The sequence below is a fragment of the Octopus bimaculoides genome, chromosome 17 (assembly GCF_001194135.2).
Source record: "Octopus bimaculoides isolate UCB-OBI-ISO-001 chromosome 17, ASM119413v2, whole genome shotgun sequence".
Taxonomy (NCBI): domain Eukaryota; kingdom Metazoa; phylum Mollusca; class Cephalopoda; order Octopoda; family Octopodidae; genus Octopus; species Octopus bimaculoides.
The window spans coordinates 47,209,429-47,229,270 of NC_068997.1; the positions used below are offsets into that span (position 1 = coordinate 47,209,429).

At 34.8% G+C, this 19,842-nt stretch overlaps 2 protein-coding genes across 3 annotated transcripts in view; one reads left to right on the top strand and one right to left on the bottom strand.

The window, feature by feature from the left end:
• LOC106879990 (metallophosphoesterase domain-containing protein 1) overlaps positions 1-9,288 on the top strand; it is a 32,245-nt gene extending 22,957 nt beyond the window's left edge. Inside the window, exons 3-7 of one of the 2 annotated variants that reach the window (XM_014929767.2) lie at positions 878-1,159; positions 1,543-1,762; positions 4,070-4,185; positions 4,405-4,515; positions 6,118-9,288. In XM_014929767.2, the coding sequence (XP_014785253.1) occupies positions 878-1,159; positions 1,543-1,762; positions 4,070-4,185; positions 4,405-4,515; positions 6,118-6,242 (854 nt within the window). In that variant the 3' untranslated portion in view covers positions 6,243-9,288. The remainder of the gene's footprint in view (positions 1-877; positions 1,160-1,542; positions 1,763-4,069; positions 4,186-4,404; positions 4,516-6,117) is intronic. The other variant, XM_014929768.2, reaches the window with a different exon arrangement.
• A 1,112-nt stretch (positions 9,289-10,400) lies between these two features.
• LOC106879991 (uncharacterized) overlaps positions 10,401-19,842 on the bottom strand; it is a 22,868-nt gene continuing 13,426 nt past the window's right edge. The window contains exons 2-5 of the mRNA XM_014929769.2: positions 17,632-17,686; positions 15,676-16,068; positions 14,079-14,173; positions 10,401-11,830 (exon numbers count right to left, since the gene is read on the bottom strand). Coding sequence (XP_014785255.1) covers positions 11,663-11,830; positions 14,079-14,173; positions 15,676-16,068; positions 17,632-17,686 — 711 coding nt within the window. The 3' untranslated portion in view covers positions 10,401-11,662. The remainder of the gene's footprint in view (positions 11,831-14,078; positions 14,174-15,675; positions 16,069-17,631; positions 17,687-19,842) is intronic.

The window sequence follows — 19,842 nt, forward strand, 5'->3', positions numbered from 1 at the left end:
GACCTCCAGTATTTGCTGTAGTTATTTGCCTCTGATTTAACACTGTGTCTATGTCTCAACTTTTCTTTCGAATTATACATCTACTATTCTTGCAATATGATAAGCATTTAAATACACAAAACAAACGCCATCACCACTCACTGTCTCTCTCTTTCTCTCTCACTTCCTCTCTGTCCTTCTCTCTTCCGCTTTGCCACTCACTTCTTCCATTGAAGTTGTGCATATTAATATTATTGATAATGATAATAATGGTTTCAAATTTTGTCACAAAGGCAGCAATTTTGAGGGTGGGAATGAGTCGATTACATTGACCCCAGTGTTTCACTGGTACTTATTTCAGCAACTCTGAAAGGATGAAAGGCAAAGTTAACCTCGGTGGAATTTGAACTCAGAATGCAAAGACACATGAAATGCTGCAAAGCATTTGCTCGGCATGCTAACGATTCTGCCAGGTTGCCACCTTAATGATAATAATAATAATAATAATAGTGATTTCAAATTTTGGCATGAACCCAGCAGTTTTGGGGGAGGGGATAATTTAATTACATCAACCCCAGTATTCAACTGGTACTTCTTCACCGACGAAAGGATGAAAGGTAAAGTTGACCCTGGCAGCATTTGAACTCGGAACATAATGTCAGATGAAAAGCCACTAAGAATTTTGCCCAGCGTGATAATGATTCTGCAAGCTTGCTGCCTTAATAATAATAATGATAATAATAATAATATAATAATAATAATAATCCCCTCCTCAAAATTGTTGGCATTGTGCCAAAATTTGAAACCAGTCATAATAATAATAATAATAATAATAATAATAATGATAATGATAATAATAATAATTAATGACAATGACTATCTATGTAACATTTTGCAGTTTCAGGCTCCAAAACATTCAGAGTAGATTCATTAAGTGAAACACCGGATAAGGCATGGGAAAAATATAAGAAACACTTACATATTGAAAAAGTAGATCCCCTAAGTTTGATCCATACAAGGGACCCAGATAAATATCTACGGTTTGTTTGTATTTCTGACACCCATTGCAACATAGAGAAACAGAAGAATTTTGTGCCAGAAGGCGATGTTTTACTTCATGCAGGAGACTTTTCACACTGCGGACGCTTGTCAAACATCAAAAAATTCAATGATTTTCTCGGTAATATATTTAAACTTTTTCTGACTTATTTCTAAAAAATAGTCTGTCTTTGTGTTTCAATTAACTTTCAATATTTCACTTAGTGTGTGTGTGTGTATATATATGTCTGTGTATATATATATATATATATATACACATATATATATATATATATATATATATATATATATATATCATTATCATCATCATCGTTTAACGTCTGCCTTCCATGCTAGCATGGGTTGGACGATTTGACTGACGACTGGCGAACCAGATGGCTACACCAGGCTCCAGTCTGATTTGGCAGAGTTTCTACAGCATCATATCTCTACTTATATGTAACTTAATTCTGTTCCAATATGATATTGATTAGACAAACTATTAAGACACTTTTATAATTGCAGGATCTCTACCTCATCAATATAAAATAGTCATTGCTGGAAATCATGACATAAGTTTTGACACAGATTTATTAAAAAAACCACAGTATATTTTCAAGAATGATATTGAGAAAGACCTCAAGGATTTACAAGTTGAGTCAGCAAAAGCTTTTCTTACCAACTGTATTTACTTGGAAGATTCTTATGTGGATATCCATGGTTATAAGATCTATGGTTCTCCTTGGTAAGATTCAGTATATTTCATCATCATTTTATCTCTACTTTTTCCATGCTAGCATGGGTTGGATGAGATTTCTTGAGGCAGCATTCTATGGTTGGAAGCCCTTCTCAATACCAACTCTTATTCTTTTTACAAGTTAGGTACTTTATTACATGTTTTCACATATCAAACTGCTGTTGGCCATTTTTTTTTGTTTTTGTTTTTTTGTGAGAGATATAACCCTTTAGTATTTCAACCAGCCATAGCCAGCCGAAACATTCTACCTGTTTTATGTTCAAACCAGCCAGATCTGGCCTCTCACACCTACCCTACTATGTTATTCAAAAAATATACAACAACATCATCAAAGTTTTAAAGCTATGAGATAACTGCACGATTAATTCAAAACAATGTGAATAAATAAGTATTACATTTGACAGAGTAATCTGAATGCTAAAGAGTCAAACAATGTAATTGTAGCTGAGGCAATATCAAAGCAAAGATGTGTATGTACACACACACACACACACACACACATACTAACAGTTGTTAGCTAATATCTGTAAGGAGGCCACTGAAGTAAGTTAGACTCAGGAAGGACAATGATAATGAAAAAAATAAAGAAATTGTAAGTCATGGCTGAAATTCTTCCACTAACTTTTCATAGTATATCAGTATTCTATTTAAAACTGATGTTGGTATAGAATTAGCACCAATTAGTCAATGATAATTACAGAAATAAATTGTCATGTGTTGTTCAATAATAATTACTCTTCTGTCTAATATCACTGTCTTTGTCAGCTAATTATGATAAAAAATACATACACACCAAAATAGCTGTAACATCAGGTGGTTCTGCTATACTCTAACATTTTGTTCAGTTGCAAACATCTTTCACCATATTTTCTAAAGAATTTGAGCTATTTTGCATTGATTCAACACTTCCTTAATTGTTTCTGCTGATCCAAACCCATAGCATAAATTTCACCTTATGTCTATGTTAGAAATAAATTATTAAATAAGTACCAGTTATGCACTGGGGTCGATATAGTCGACTTAATCTGTTTGTCTGTCCTTGTTTGTCCCCTCTATGTGTAGCCCCTTGTGGGTAGTAAAGAAATAAGAAATAAACATATACCTCTTGAAAGTGCTAAGTTGGGTTGATATGTTGTGAAAAGTAGGTCATAAATGGTAAATCCCAAACAAGTCTTGTTTGCTTAATATCTTGGATAAAAAAAACAAGATAGCAATCATGAGTATAAGATAACATTTTGTTGATTGCCAAATGGTACCTCAACTAATGGTTATATCTAAGGAGTCAAGGCACATAGCTTAGGGGTTAGGGTATTCAGTGCATAATTCTAAGGTTATGTGTTCGATTCCTGGTGGTGCATTGTGTCCTTAAGAAAGATTCTTTTATTCACATTGCTCCAGTCCACTCAGCCTTGTCACATTCTGTGTCACGTTGGATCTCCCTGATAACATGTGTCTGTAGAGTACTCAGCCACTTGCATGTTAATTTCACAAGCAGGCTGTTCTGGAGAACAGATCAACTGGAGCACTTGTCACCATAACCAATGGAGTGCCAATTATATCTACGAACCAGATATTTGAAATATTGAACAGTGCAATTATATTTATACCTTTTTAGAAGTCTGTGGTAGATTTAACTTTAGCTACTGAACAACTAAGATTCTTCTTCAAAGAAACATCCCTACCAAAATGTTATTATCTTCTTCATTTCAAAACTCACCTCTTTTGTTATTTTTAAAAAATTATATATCTGATTTTGCTGATAGAGGCCATAATTAGTCTACCAGTTCCAGTAACTAAGTTTCTTTCTCTTTTTCAACCTGCCTATTATCCTTCTTTAATGTATTCCAAAACGAAGAGCTGGCAGAATTGTTAGCTTGCCAGGGAGAATGCTTAGAGGCATTTTGGCCATCTTTACATTCTAAGTGAAATTTTTTCTGAGGTCAGCTTTGCCTTTCAGTCCTCCAAATTTGATAAAATAGGTACCAGTTGAATATTGGGGTCAACGTAATCAACTAACCCCCACCCCAAATATACATATTTGACACCAACATATAAGTTGCCTGTGGAGCCAACATTCATAACTACCCTATATTTGCTGCATCTGTAAAGGATTACATCAGAGATGAAAGTTTCAAATCATTATGACACCCCATTAGTGACATCTTTGTTACATGTCAGACAACTTTATACAAAAACTATATTTAGTTTCAAATTGATTCTACAAGAACCTGAAACACACTGAACATCCTCTATCACCTGATGTCACTTGTATCTCATAGTTTTCTTTTTACACAGGCAACCACTTTTTTGCAACTGGGCCTTCAATCTACCCCGAGGTAAGGAACTGCTGGAAAAATGGAATCTTATCCCTGATGATGTGGACATCTTAATGACACATGGACCACCTCTGGGTAAGAGAATTTTCCATTTAATTAGTTTTTTTTTTTTTTTTTTTTTTTTTTTTTTTTTTTTTTCTTTGTAAATTGTCTGTATATCAACACCACCCTGAATATTCTCCATCATCATCATCATTTAACATCTATTTTCCATGCCAGCATGGGTTGGATGGTTTAACTGGGGCTGGCGAGCTGCACGGATGATGATTTTCTTCTTTTATCCCCATACTACAGGTTATGGAGATCTTTGCAGATCTGGCTTGAGGGCTGGTTGTGTTGACCTCCTCAACACCATTCAGAAGCGTGTCCAACCAAAATTTCATGTTTACGGACATATTCATGAAGGTAAAAATTATTTTCAATTACATCATTTCTTTTTTTTTATAATTAATATTGTTTACTTGTAGTCATGGGGCTCTCCATCAATCAAGGTTGACCATATATTGGCATAGCTATGCGCATACCTGAGCAAGGTTTTTTTTTTTTTAAAGGAAGATTAGCAGTTGCCCCTGCATACAAGTTTCCCCTCTCCATGCCACCAATATCTATCCAAAGGAAAGGTTGCTAACTTGGCCTAACATGGCTTGGCACCAGTGTTGTGGCTGTCAGAACACAAGGAGCCAGAACAAATACTGTTACACATCTTGCTTGAACCCCTAAGTTTTACCAATAGGTACCTGAATGGGTACTTTTTTATTGACCCCACCAGAAGGATGAAAGGCACAGTTGATGCTGGTGGTATTTGAACTCAAAGCATAGAGGTTTGGAACAGATATTATGAGGCATTATATCTAATATTGTAACAACTCTACCAATTCAGTTTTCTTATAGCCATAGGGCTTGGATTTAAGCGAAAGAAATGAAGTTGTGATGTTCATGCAATTTTTTTCAGTTGTTAGCAATATGATTGATTTCCTGTTAGGTATTTCAACAGAGATTACAGATTCTATGGAAGCTTGACTCAATTCTATGGAATTTGTGATAAATACCAGTAATACAGTGGCTTATTTCAATCAGCTATATTCTTCCTAAAGTGGAAGTGCATGGCATAGTGGTTAAGGTGTCAGCACCATGATCGTAAGATTGTGGCTTTGATTCCTGGACTGGATGTGTTGTGTTCTTGAGCAAAACACTTCATTTCATGTTGCTCCAGTTCACTCAACTGTAGAAATGAGTACCACTGGTGGAGGTACATCACTTAGTGGTTAAGGTATTGGATTCAAGACCGTAAGATTACAGTTTCAATCCCTGGACCAGGCGATTCATTTCATGTTGCTTCCAGTCTTCAAGTCCCAAAATTTTGGGGGAGGGGGCCAGTCAATTAGATCAACTCCAGTACACAACTGGTACTTTATCGACCCTAAAAGGATCAAAGGCAAGTCAAGCTTGGAACAATTTGAACTCAGAACATAAAGACAAACGAAATACCATTAAGCATTTCGCTCGGTTTGCTAACGTTTCTGCCAGCTCTTCACCTTAGAATCAGAATTATTATTGCAAGGTATCCTACCCGATGCTGGTAGTTCTGCATATTTTTTTTTCTAGTGTATCTATTCATAGGCACAGGAGTAGCTATGTGGTAAGAAGTTTGCTTCTCAACCACATGGTTCTGGGTTCAGTCCCACTGTGTGCCACTTTAGGCAAATGTCTTCTACTATAGCCTTGTGAGTGCATTTAGTACACGGACACTGAAAGAACCTCATGTGTCTATGTATATACGCTTGTCTTTGTGTCTGTACCACATAGCAACCAATGTTGGTGTGTTTACATCCCCGTAACTTAGCAGTTCAACAAAAAATAGTACTGGGGTTGATTCAGTCAACTAAAATTCTTCAAGGTGCGGAACCAGCATGGCCACAGTCTAATGACTAAAACAAGTAAAAAAATTAATTAATTACTGTTCTTTTACTGATATAGTAATTCTGAACATCTATTTTTATATTTCAGGTTATGGCATCCTGACTAATAAGATGACAACATTCATCAATGCTTCAAGCTGTACAATAAACTATTGCCTCACAAATCCACCCATTGTATTTGATCTCCCCTTATACAAGTCTGAGGCATCTTAACATTACAGAAAACGCTTACATTTCCACTCTTCTTTCTTTCAATTCATATAGTTATTTAATGTTAAACGTTTTTGTTAGGATTTTTGTTAAACTGTTTTATATTCAATTTTTCCAAGTTGCAAGTCAGATTGTAACACAAATCCAGACATTTGCATTAATTTTTGAGAGCAAATGTTTCATAGCCAGTTGTCTTTCCTATCATCAATATAAACCATTCACTTGTGAGGAGAGGGTAACACAAGAAAAACCAGTAATATTTAGTTTAACCCTTCAGTGTTTAAACCTGTTTTGTGTTTCAAACTGGTCAGATCTAGCTTCTACCTATTCAACAATATCATTTTGAATACAGACAGTTACATCATCAAAATATCAAAGCTACAAGATAATACATAATTAATTGAAAATGACGTGAATAGATAAACATTACATTTGACAGTAAAATGAATGCTGAAGGGTTAAACAATCAACATGATTTTATGTTTAGGGAGAGTCATTATGCCAATATAATTAACTTAACACACACACTGGTTCAAATCCACTCAATTGGTTAAATATCCAATTGTTTTGTCTTTTGTTTGTCAAAGCTCTTTCATTGCTACTTGCAACTTTTTCAATAACTACCGACTTAGCCTGTTATAGAGGCTGTGTTTGTTTGTTTGAGATCTTGCTGCATGTGAGCCTGCATGCACTTATGCTAGTGTATTGGAAAGGCTGCAAATAGTAATGAAAGAGCTTTGACAAACAAAAGCAAAACAATCAGATATTTAACCAACTGATTAATAATAAATGAGTGGAATCGAACTAGTGTGTGTGTGTGTGTGTTAATTATATTGGCATAATAACTCTCCCAAGACACAAAATTTATTTCAACACAAATTCACATAGAGAATCTTGCAAACCAGATGCAAAAATGAAACCAACATGGTACATTACCAATAATGCATTTTCCATCAAGAGTTATTATAAAACTGTTATATCAGTAGAAAGTAGCATTATATTTCATGAATTGTTTGTTACTTGTGGTAAGTAGCTTGCTTACCAAGCACATGGTTCTGGGTTCAGTCCCACTGCGTGGCACCTTGGGCAAGTGTCTTCTACTATAGCCTCGGGCTGACCAAAGCCTTGTGACTGGATTTGGTAGTCGGAAACTGAAAGAAGCCCGTCGTATATATATATGTATGTGTGTCTGTGTTTGTCCCCCCCAACATCTCTTGACAACCGATGTCGGTGTGTGTTTACGTCCCCATAACTTAGCGGTTCGGCAAAAGGGACCGATAGAATAAGTCCTGGGGTCGATTTGCTCGACTAAAGGCGGTGCTCCAGCATGGCCGCAGTCAAATGACTGAAACAAGTAAAAGAGTAAGAGTATAATAGTTATCTTTGGAACAAACCTAAGTATGCTGTGAGGTTAAAACTTTGCATTGCAACTGCATAATGGTTCCAAGACTGATCTCAATGTATCGCACTTTCAACAAGTCTCCTACTGTAGCCTCAGGTTAATCAAAGCCTTGAATTTAGTTATGTGGCAATTGTGCAACAGCCTTTTGAGAATGTGTGTATATGTTGTAAATATATTTATGTGTGAGATAGGTGCAGACTTGACTATTTGGGAAGAAGTTTGCTTCTGAACTACATGGCACCTTGATCAAGTGTCTTCTACTATAGCTCTGGGCTGACCAAAGCCTTGTGAGTGGATTTAGTAGATGGAAAGTGAAAGAAGTCCATTGTATATGTGAATATGATGTGTGTGTGTGTGTGTTACTGTCCCCTTGCCTTGACTTTGTATTGATAGCTGTTTCCAATTTTCCATGAAAACATGTATGGTCATGGTGGAATATTACCTTACTTGAAAACGGGTGAGGAAGGGTATCCAGCTTTAAAAATTCCATCCAACCCATGCGAGCATGGAAAAATTGGCATTAAAACGATGATATATATATATGTATATAGGAGAGAGATAAAAAAATAATGTACCTCTTTTATTGATGCTTAACCCTTTTGTTACCATATTTTTGCTGAAATACACTGCCTGTTTTTAATTGATTTTCACATTAATAAAGAATTTAATAAAATAGCTTTGTCATTATTAAGTTGGTGTTTGGAACATATAATTAACACATTTAGATAGATGTTATAATGTATATTTTTTTGAAACAGCTAGTTTTTAATCATAGAGCCAAAAGCAGTGGAAAGAGAATAAAAAAAAAACAGTGCTTATAAATATGACTATTGTGTAATTTGCAAAGACATTACCTTGTCATTTTCACCATCAGAAATGCAATAAACCAGTTATTAGCTCATTGGAAACTAAAGATGCTATGTTGCACCAGTTAGGATAGAAAATGTAATTAAAATAAACTTCCACGTTTAACACTCAGTATTACATTCAGTAATTCAACGTCAACTATTCATAGCTTAACCACATATGGCTAAGTGGCTAAGGAGTTAATTTTGCAACCATGAGATTCCAGGTTCATTCCTCCTGCATGGAACTTTAAGCAAATGTATTAGAGCTTCTGGTTGACCAATACTTTGTGCGATTCAATAGCTGTAAATTTTAAGTATGCTGCAGATGATAATATAGCATTGTACTCATAAGTCTGTTCCTAATACAGCTAAAACTAGATCAATGCAATGCCTCGTTTTTTGGCTTCTTGTAGCAGTCCATGTTCATCATAAAAAAGACCAGTGTTAGCTTTGAATTAATCCAACTATTTGTCTCTCTGGTTCTCCCAGTTCAGATTTACTTTCTACTTTGCTAATCATTGTTGCAATTTCTGTGATAGATTGAGAGCAATAATAAACCAGAAATTGCACAGGAAATTGTATTTTATATTTCAAATTATTTGATTTTATTTCAATTCACAATATGTTGAGCAAGTGGTACCAACACAAAGGTTCAAAATTGACATTTTATTTATTATTATTATTTTTTTTTTTGGTTAAATTCCAGTTGTCATTAATATGCCTGCCTTTTGTTTATAATGACAAAGCAGATGATTGTCACTTCAAGTTAAATCAGCCCTAATACAAACATTACCAGACTAGCTGTAGAGGAAGAACATTTTTTTAACACATTTAGCAACTGCAATTTGTGATACAAAAACTCAAGTTTCCACATAAAAATATGAGGGGTTTTTCCATTTTTAGACAAATACAGAGCAATTATAAACAATACCATGTTGATTTTGTCAACAGATTTTTTTATTCAATGGAATCAATAGTTGTGTGAAAATTTAAATAATTCAGCCAGACTGAAAAGTAAAAATAATTTGGAATGACTTAGCTATCAAATCTGTATAAAATATTAAATTACAACCATGGAAAGAAACATTTAGAGCTACCATACATTTTAAAAAAATAGTTCTCTATGTTGGCTGTAACTTACATCAATGAAGTTCTACTAAAAATATATAGAAAACTTCGATATGTAAAGTCGAAGACTACTTTCTGTAAACTTCCAATCAGCCATCATATGGAATTGCTCTGGGTTTTAATAATTGTCTTATGCATGAAATAAGGTTAAAATTAATGTGCAGTTGGAAATATTTCTACAGATAAAATGACAAGTTATGATAAAACTGTTCAAAATAAAATACTACTCTTTATATAGAACAGTATTTTTCAAAGCTCTATGTCCAAGAAAATGAAGGGAGGTAATTTGGTCGTTGGGTAAATACCAGAATTTCCTAAACAAGAGATTATAAGCTGAGTTTCATTTTTATAAATTTATTTTTAAAAAATTTATTTAAAGCTTTGTTGCTGACCAACAAATAACATACTAAACTAACAACATTTATTTTTTAAAGAAAACTTATAATTTAAAATGAAATGAAAATATATTATTTGAATTTGTAATAAATAAATTTGGAGAGAAGAGAAAGTTTTATATGACAGCTTAACAGAGTCTGTGATGTCTGGGTCATAGGCACCATTCATTCAGATTTATTGGGATATAAAAATTAAGATGGGAGCATATGTTAGCTTTCTAATTGAAATTGGTTCCAGTATTAGAAAAATAAATGCCTAACGTTTGACTAAAACTGTTTATCTAATGATCGATTGAAAACAAATTTTTAAAAAAAAGACAAAATATCCAGATATGTAGCAATGAATAAATTCTGTTTCCATACCGGAAGCATGTAATACTTATGTTACTTTCTTTTTTTTTTTTTATTTTAAAGGCCTCTGTTGGTACATGGAAGTCCCGATTAATGAATATAAAACGGACAATTAGGAAATAAGGTTAAAAGACATGTAACAAAAAAAAATTAAGACTTATACAAAGTATATGAGCAAAAGAATTGTTGCCCAGATAACAAGAAATGTTTTTGACATTAACAACAAAATGTGCTAGTTTTGTTTAACCTGAATCTCCTCTTTTGCAACTGTTTTACATGTGTAAAGGGGCTGTACAGTTGCTCTGGAACTGAAATGTGAAATGCTATTAATGGAATAATTCACTGCAATAAAATCATACGCTTCCTCATTTCATATCAATGGTAGAGAAAACAGAAAGTCTGGCATGTTATTTTATAAATAAATAAATAAATAATTCAGTGAATTCCTGCAATAGAAACAGAGTATCCATATTTTATGATTGGGTTCAGTCACAATTGCAAAGAAAGTAAATGATTGATGTTTGGAGTTTGGAATTTTCCTCTTAGCTTGGCCATAAATTTATTAAAATGGGGAAAGATCCAGAAACAGCATACAGCAGTGAATCCCTATCCCACAAATATAGGGTCTTTAAATTCTAACTCAAAAGAAGAATTTAGTTCAGATGTGAGAGGAAGAATAGAGAGCAATATGAAATATCTGATGAAATAAGTGAATTGCATTTTGTGTAGTCTACAAACAATATTTAAAAATCTAACCAAACTTTTTGTTGCAAACAAGAAAATTAAGTTTTAAAACTTGGAAACCTTTGCTTTGTAGCTTTAAATATTTTGAATAGTCTGAAGTGTTTGTATTTTAATGATTAGTAATTCTGAAATCATGCCTAGCAAGGTAGCCAAAACATTTTAGCTTCTAGAAAAAATATACTTATCCCAATAGTCTAAATGGAAGAACAAGAATCCTGGAAGAAAACTATTTGGCTAGATTATTAGAATTCACTATTCATTCTAAAGAATAATTAACCTTAAATAAAATAGCTCTCTTGTAAAAGCACTAAATAATTTTTTTTTCTTGAAATCAAGATAGACACAGGATATTTTCACAGAGCTACAGACAAATGAATGACAAAAATTTATGTAAATTTCCACTGTCTGTTAACAAAGCAACCTTGGTAAGTGATTGATAGCTGCTCTGGTAGCTCGTGTCACTTCTTTGTTGTTAAAGTGGTGGTGGTGCTGCTGGTGGTTTCCTAAACTGTCAAATCAAGTTTTACTTCCTTCCTTAGGATGAAATGATGGAAATTATTTCCAAGCAGATTCACCTTTTGGAAATTCTTTTTTCATTTTGCTTAATTTCAAATTTTTCTGTTGCAATTTTTCTCGTCTTCTTGGATTGTTTCCACCTATTGAAGTGAATTCGACATTTATTTGTCTCCCATTCAGATGAGTATGATGCAGACGCAAACCAATCTGGAAGAAATTTGTAAAAAAGTTAATACAATTCCAAATATAATAAAAACTATTTCCTATTTACTTTTTTAGACTTAGATTCCCATACAGACTAATAAATGTTAAATTCGATAAGGACTAGGTGGAGATGTTGCATTAAATACCATCCGTGATGAAGGCAGGGAGTTGGTAGTCATTAGCAGAATTCCTTCTGGCTCTCACCGCCCTAAGTTAAATCCCAGAAGATCCAGCTTTTTCTTTCATCCTTTTGAGGTCAATAAATAAAGTATCAGTCATGTGTTGGGTTGATTTCTTTTTTCTCTAAGAAGAAATATGCTATGTTCAGACCTAGAAAGGGGTTGAACTGTACTAAGTTACGAAAATGCCCAAGACATAACAGCACTACTACAACTCAATCAGGAATTAAGGGTCCCAGCCTAATTAATGAAGCAAATTTATTAAACATAGAGCACTTTCTGAAGGACTGATGGTTTAGCAAAGGATGAAAAATTGATTGACAGGATTTTAATTTCAGAGAGCTGGAACAAATATTGCATAATGTTCTATTCAACTTGCTGCCATCAGCACTGGTAATATTTAGTGCAAAATCTCAATATGGTTTTAATCTAATCTAACAGGAACATCTAGTTGACTGCTTTAGGTAGTTGGAGAGCAGCATAACTGATGAAAATGTTGTAAACTAAAAGCTCTGAAGACAACAAATGAATAAAATCTATGACCGTTTGGAGTACCAACTTAGAATTAGAGAGATTTACAACTGGTTGTAATGATAACCACAAAAACATAAAATGATCATTAATTAGATGAAAGTCATTACCATTACATGATGAGTGCTTTTCAGTTAATTAATAATTAAGAAATTACAGAACATTTAAGAATCTTTGTCATGTTAATCAAAAACAATACTACAATTATTAATAATAAAACTGCTATGTAACTACACATATTGCCAATAATACTATTGATCTCTAACAAACATAAAAATTTTAATTGACCAGCACTTACATATCCTGAAAGAATGAAAGACAAAGTACGAGGGGGTGCTGAAAAGTTCCTGACTTTGGGTTAAAAGAAAAATACAAGAGAATCAGTTAATTATGATTTTATTCAAAATATTCCCCTTTCAGACTCATACACCTATTGCATCAGTCCTTCAGTTTTTCTAGACCCTGTAAAAGAACTCATCAGGCTGGGCCTCCAACCAGGTCTTTCACAAAACCCTTAAAGCCAGGAACTTTTCAGCACCCAGAATGTAAAGGCATTCTATCAATTCTATAATTAACCACTTGTCATGGTGGCTGGAGATTTTTGTGGTTATGTCAAAACTCACCAAGATGGATTGATTGTGTAAAGAGAAAATTTGATCATCATCATTATTTCACATCAGCTTTTTATATGCCTGCATAGACTGGACAGATTTTGCCCTCTATTGTACAATAGTTCTTCACCTGGTGCACAAAACAACAGAGATAATTGTCAATCTCTGTATGCTGTTTGTGTTATTTGTGGGCATAGTTTTTAAAGCTGGATACTTTCTCTATTATCAATCACTTTACAGCATGACTGGGTGCATTGTATCATACTCCCATAACAAGAGAAGCTGACTTGTGGTAGGACTAAAGAATTCCCCTCTACTGTGTATCAGTTTTTATTCACAATTACTGCCCTCCATAACAGGATTCCAGCACTGTTGATTGTGGAGCTCACAACTTCATTTCATTCCTTGATTTAAGAAATATAACAAGACTAGAAAGCCTGAATAATCTTATATGTAACACAAATTTCAGAAATCCAGCTAGACAACTGGTAGCTCCTGACAAACATAAAGCAAGAGTGTAGGTCAGAAGTCACTGTTATGTATTCAGTGCCCCAGGGTCTCTGCCACACTGATACCTGTATACAGCTGGCTAGACCAAGTCATTTAGAGTTATACTCAAGTCATAATATGTTGCTTATGATGAAATATGAACCATGTACTCCTTTTAGCTGGTAGACCAAACAGTCTATTAAGTTAGTCAGCTGTGGTTCTATGATAATTTACACCTAAAAGGTATTTGTAGTGACAACTATACAATCCTGAAGTGACTGTAGTATGTCAATTGAATGAAGTTTGTAGAGTAAAATATTTTCTTTCCATAATAACACCAGAAGCTCGTGTCTACAAAAAATGTCATTATTAACTGAAAAGATTCCTCTTCTGTTTCATAAAAATATATACAAAAAAAAAAAAAAAGGAAAAAAAACATACCTTGTGACTAATTCTGTCTTTGAATTCAATGTAAGCAAATCCTCGAGGCTTGTTTGTGCCACGTTCTGTAGGAATTCGAACTTTTTTGACTCCTCCTGCAAAAAGAAAAAGAATTTTCAATTATTGATAAATTTACATAAACCTAATATCACAAAATTTTGTTTTACATTTCATATGTATCAGATATTTTACATTTTCTAATTCAAACTATCTACCAATGAGTGGTCAGACTTATTAATTTCAGGAGACAGAACACCAATCTAAAAAAAGATGGAGCAGAACCACTTTCCGTTGTTTTCTCTACAAAGATTTAACCTCTTAGCATTCAAATTATTCTGTCAAATGAGATGCTTATTCACACTGTTTTGAATTAATCATGCATTATCTAAGATTTCGATGTGATTGCTTATTTTTAGTATGACATCATAGGGTAGATGCAGGGGCCAGATCTAGCCAGTTTGAGCATAAAACAGGCAGGATATGGCCAGTCTGAATGCTAAACGGTGTAGCTACTGAAAGTCTCTGCAGAGATACAGTGCTAATGACAGAACACTGGTTATCAAACTAGCCCTGTAACCATTCCCCTATACAATTCAAGTAATATGTAAAGTAGATGTCCTCCAGGCTATGAAGGGCTTTTTAGTGCCAGTGCCTTGCTCCAGTTTATACCATGCACAACCTAGCTTTAGAATAGATACACTACATCCCTATGTTTCATAAGTGATGACCAAAAAAAGTCAGAAACAGGAAAGACATTTACTTGTTGAACACTGCCTCAAAAAACCCATTCACACAATGCCAGTATTTTAGGCACAAAACAATGCTGATAATGCATTGTTCTAGTTTCATGACAGGAAATAAAATAGATGACAAATACATTTTCTTCTGGATAAAACATCAGCATATTGCAGGTTGCTCTTGTTTAGTCTCAAATCAACCCTCATCAAGCAGACCTATAATCATGATCAAAGACATTCCAGTTCTGACTGTCCCATCATTCTGTATATCAGAGACTACATTATCCAATGTAGGTCTTACCTTTTCTAAGACAGTAGGATGTGACTGGAGGGAAATTTTGTAGCTATTTCTAATAGGTCAAGCAACCAAAGAGAGATCTTTGTTGGCTCAGGTTAACATTCAAAGCTACAGAAAATCTGCGTCAGTGAATTCCGTCTGATCCATATTAGCCTGAAAAAGTGTCTTCAATAAAGATTACAAACAAATTGATGGAAGGAATGATGTTAACTGATATGACACAAAGAAAAATAATGCTAAACTCAACTAAATGTGGCACATAAGTCAATTTACACCTTAAACACAGCAACACATCAAACTACGAAATATTAAACTGCTGCTCATGCAGCCATAATGTATTATGATGACACATATATAACTCAGCTCACGCACAGGACAGAGTCACACACCAGTGACAGCCACTTATACACAAGTTGTTGTCATCAACACTGCCATGCTACATAAATCAATTAGCCATGCAAAACTAAATATTGTGAAACATTTAATCTTGATTTAGTCCTACAGAAAAGAATGTGAATCAGAATGACATTAAATGAACAGCTGATGTCTTCTATTTCAATACCTGTTTTACGGAAGTGTTCCTCTAGCTGTTCTTTTGTAACACTGTAAGGTAGGTTACCAACAAACACAACATAGGCCTTCTTCACTGGTTTATTGTCCACAGAAAAGTTCTTATCTGGTGTTACATTGTTACTGGTATCAGAGGTAGATTTCTTTGTTTTCGGTGACGGAGTTTTAGCTTTGGAAGGACTGGCTTTCTTTTCTTTGGTCTTTTTCTTTGGAGCTTTGCTACCAGCAGCTACCACTTTAGCTGTTGCTGTTGCTGCTGCTGCTGCTGCTACTGGGGGTTTCTTAGTGTGACGAGGTGATATGCGTTTCTTAGAGAGAAGCAGCTTGGACTGAAACCCACTGCTACTCTGTGATTTTATTTCCAATGTTCTTTTCGATCGCCGAACTAAAAGGAAAAGGAATTAAGAATCAGATGTCACTAGATACAGGAAAATTGATAAGAAAGGAAACACTTTCAAAATGCCTCACCATTTTCACTACAACACAGCTTTATAACATTATCTGTTACACAGGAATGTATCGACATAGTATTGAACTCATCATCATAATTGTTGTTGTCAGATGCCATGACTGTCCCACGTTTCAACAGGCGGCGAGCTGCCAGAAACGTCAGCACGCCGGGCGAAATGCTTAGCGGTATTTCGTCTGCCGCTACATTCTGAGTTCAAATTACACCGAGGTCGACTTTGCCTTTCATCCTTTCGGGGTCGATTAAATAAGTACCAGTTACGCACTGGGGTCGATGTTATCGACTTAATCCGTTTGTCTGTCCTTGTTTGTCCCCTCTGTGTGTAGCCCCTTGTGGGTAGTAAAGAAATAACTCTGTATTTGTTGTTCTTAAGCATCCTAATGAGTTAAACTGTACAAAAACTTACACAGGTGTGTTGCTGATTATTTCCTTTTGAATAATTCTCCAGCCAAGAATTTATCGCCAGATCCACACAGATGTTTCCAAGAACCTTGTTGATCACACAGATATATTTTGGATACTTAGGCAACTGTACATCAATGCTACTGAACTGATAATTTTTTTTTAAATCTTATCATATGCACTTAACATCAATACAACAACAGACTGGATTGTAATTCTGAGAAAAGCACACGTGCTTGAAGAGGTCACAGTTTGGATTTTACCCTACTTACCTACCTACATACATCATCATCCTTTAACGTCCATTCTCCATGCTGGCTTGGGTTGGATGGTTCAACAGGAGTTGACCAGCTGAAGGTTTGTTCAGGCTCCCTGTGTTTTCATATGGTTTCTACGGTTGAATGCCTTTCTAACATCAACCACTTTACAGAACATACTAGGTGCTTTTACGAAGCACCAGCATGTGTGCTTTTTACGTGGCACCAGCACCTACAAGCCCACAAAATTAGTGATGCTCAGCTGGAGAGGGTTGCAGCAGGTGAGCCTGTTTGCAAGGGCAACCATGCTTTTACTTTGCTTGACATGTCTTTTCAAGCACAGCAAACCACCAGGAGTCTCAGCCCCCTGTCATCCCCTCTGTGAGTCCCAACATCTGTAGATCCTTTCTCACCATTTCATCCCATGTCTTCCTGTGTGTACTCCTTCCACATGTTCCCTCTACAATTAGAAATTTTCACCTCTTGATGCAACTATCTTTGTTCATATGCATTACATGGCCATACCAGTGCAGTCTTCTCTCTTGTACACTGTACCTGATACTACACATACCCAGTTTTTCTCCCAAATCACTGACACTCTGTCAAATATATATATCATCATCAAGTGTTTTAAATCTGGGTTTTTTCCCCATTAATGGGGGTGGCTGGATCTACCTCAATGCCATAGCAACTGCCCTCACACCATCTCGCCATCTTGCCCAGTTTGGGCATCACAATATCAACTGTGATATAGATGAAGGAAGTTTCAAAATATAATCAAAAGTTTAACTTGGCAGAATGGAGCAGTGACTGAACTTACCTTTGGATTTTTCATTTTTCCATTTGTTTGTTTTGCTTCGTGTAGATTTTTCCGTCTGCAAAAGAACATGGAATATTGATATGGAATTTCAAACAAAGAGAAGAAAAAAAATTTTTTTTAGCACAAACAATAAGATAGAAACATACTTAACAACAAGACTAGAAGGTAACAACCATCTGACTTACAGAAGGCTTTGTCTTCTCACTGCCTTTTCTATTCTTAAATTGAAGGCCTCTGATCTTCAGAGCCAGCTGGCTTAGTAGCAGCTTCATTCAGGCTTACTAGTCACTCCTACACTCTTTATCCAAAGTGTATCCATCAATCTCTATCATCGCCAGTCCTTCCACTTCAGAATATTATCTCTCTGGAATTTCATTCTACTTTTCCTTGCAGCTATCAAGTTGCAGATGTTAAAGAACCTCATCTGTGTCCAATGTTTCTGGTCTTCGCAGTCATTGCCTCCACTTCACGAAATGGCAACAAAGCATAGTTGTGTGGTGTTTAAACTGGTAAAATCTGACCTCTTGCACCTATCCTACAATGTCATTCTATAAATAAACAACATCTTCAAAATCTCTAAGCTACAAGATAATACATTATTAATTTTTTTTAATGTGAATAAATAAGCATTATATTTCAGAGAATGAGCCAAATGCTAAAGGGTTAAATACCACTTCATCCTCCAAGTTACTATCTTTGTTGCAGGAACTACCCTGGTAGTCCATATTCTGATTACACCACAACTTAACGAAATCTGTTTTATAGATTGAAAATTTCATGCTGTGACAATTATGCCTTTTCAAAGGACACTAACAATATAAATGAAATCAAATGGCCCTAATTAGTAATTAAAACTGACAACTTAGTAACAGTTGTTAATAAGTTTATCACTTTCTATTTTTAAGAATTAAGCAAGTCATTCAAAAGGTTGTGTTGATAATACTGAAAGCTATTATATCAATGATAACAAATTGCTGATATCATGATCACTGGGATATCAACAATGTACCCTTTAAAGCTACACTAATTTAGCCAGTATTTATTGTTGCCTACATTCACATGTAACTTCACCACAAACTTTATGTTCAAACTGACCAGATCCTGCCTATCACACCTGCCTCACAATGCTATTCTTAAAATAAGCAATGGCATCATCAAAATCTCAAAAGCTACAATATAATGCATGATTAATTCAAAATGATGTGAAAGTGATAAAGATGGAGCCACATATCACAAATACAATCCATACATGCACAGTTGCACTATTGTTGCCTTAGATCGGGACAAAACGATGACAGAATGACTTTTTAGCATTTAAACAGGCCATATCCAGTCCAAATATTCTAACTGTTTTATGTTAAAACTGGCCAGATCCAGCCTCTCACGTTTATCCTACAATGTCAGTCCTCAAAATCTCAAAGCAATGAAATGTAGCATAATTGACTGACAAGTGAATAAATGAGCATCACATTTGACAGAGTAATCTGAATGCTAAAGGGTTACGGACACAAAGGGATTGAACTTAGAACTTTATTTTTGCAAAGCAAACTTCTTAACCACACAGCCATCATGCACATGTACACACACACACATACACACAATAAAAACACAAGCAACCGTTTATATTGAACCTTACTCAATTACGCTTATCCTAATTAAAGAAGGCTTAAAATTGCTGTGGGCAGACTTACAAAGAGATCTGTTATATCCCCATTATATTATCTCCTATAATCCAATTATGATATGTTTAACTATAGTATTGAGCTTATCACATTATTATATTGCAACAACAGCTGCCGCCCCTTAATACAAGCCCATATCTAGGGCAATTCTTGTCAAATGACAAATAACATCTAACTAGAATCTCATACAATATATAAATAATGAAATATGGATCTTATTCAAAACATTATTTTCTTTTATCCTTTACTTGTTTCAGTCATTTGACTGCAGCCCATGCAGGAGCACCACCTTGAAGAAGTTTTAGTCAAATGAATCAACCCCAGTGCTTTTTTTTTTTTTTTGTCTTAAAGCCTGGTACTTATTCTATCGGTCACTTTTGCCAAATCACTAAGTTACGGGAATGTAAACACATTGACACCAGTTGTCAAGCAGTAACGGGGGACAAACACAGATACAAAGACACATACAATTTTATATATACACACACACATATATATATATATATATATATATATATATATATATATA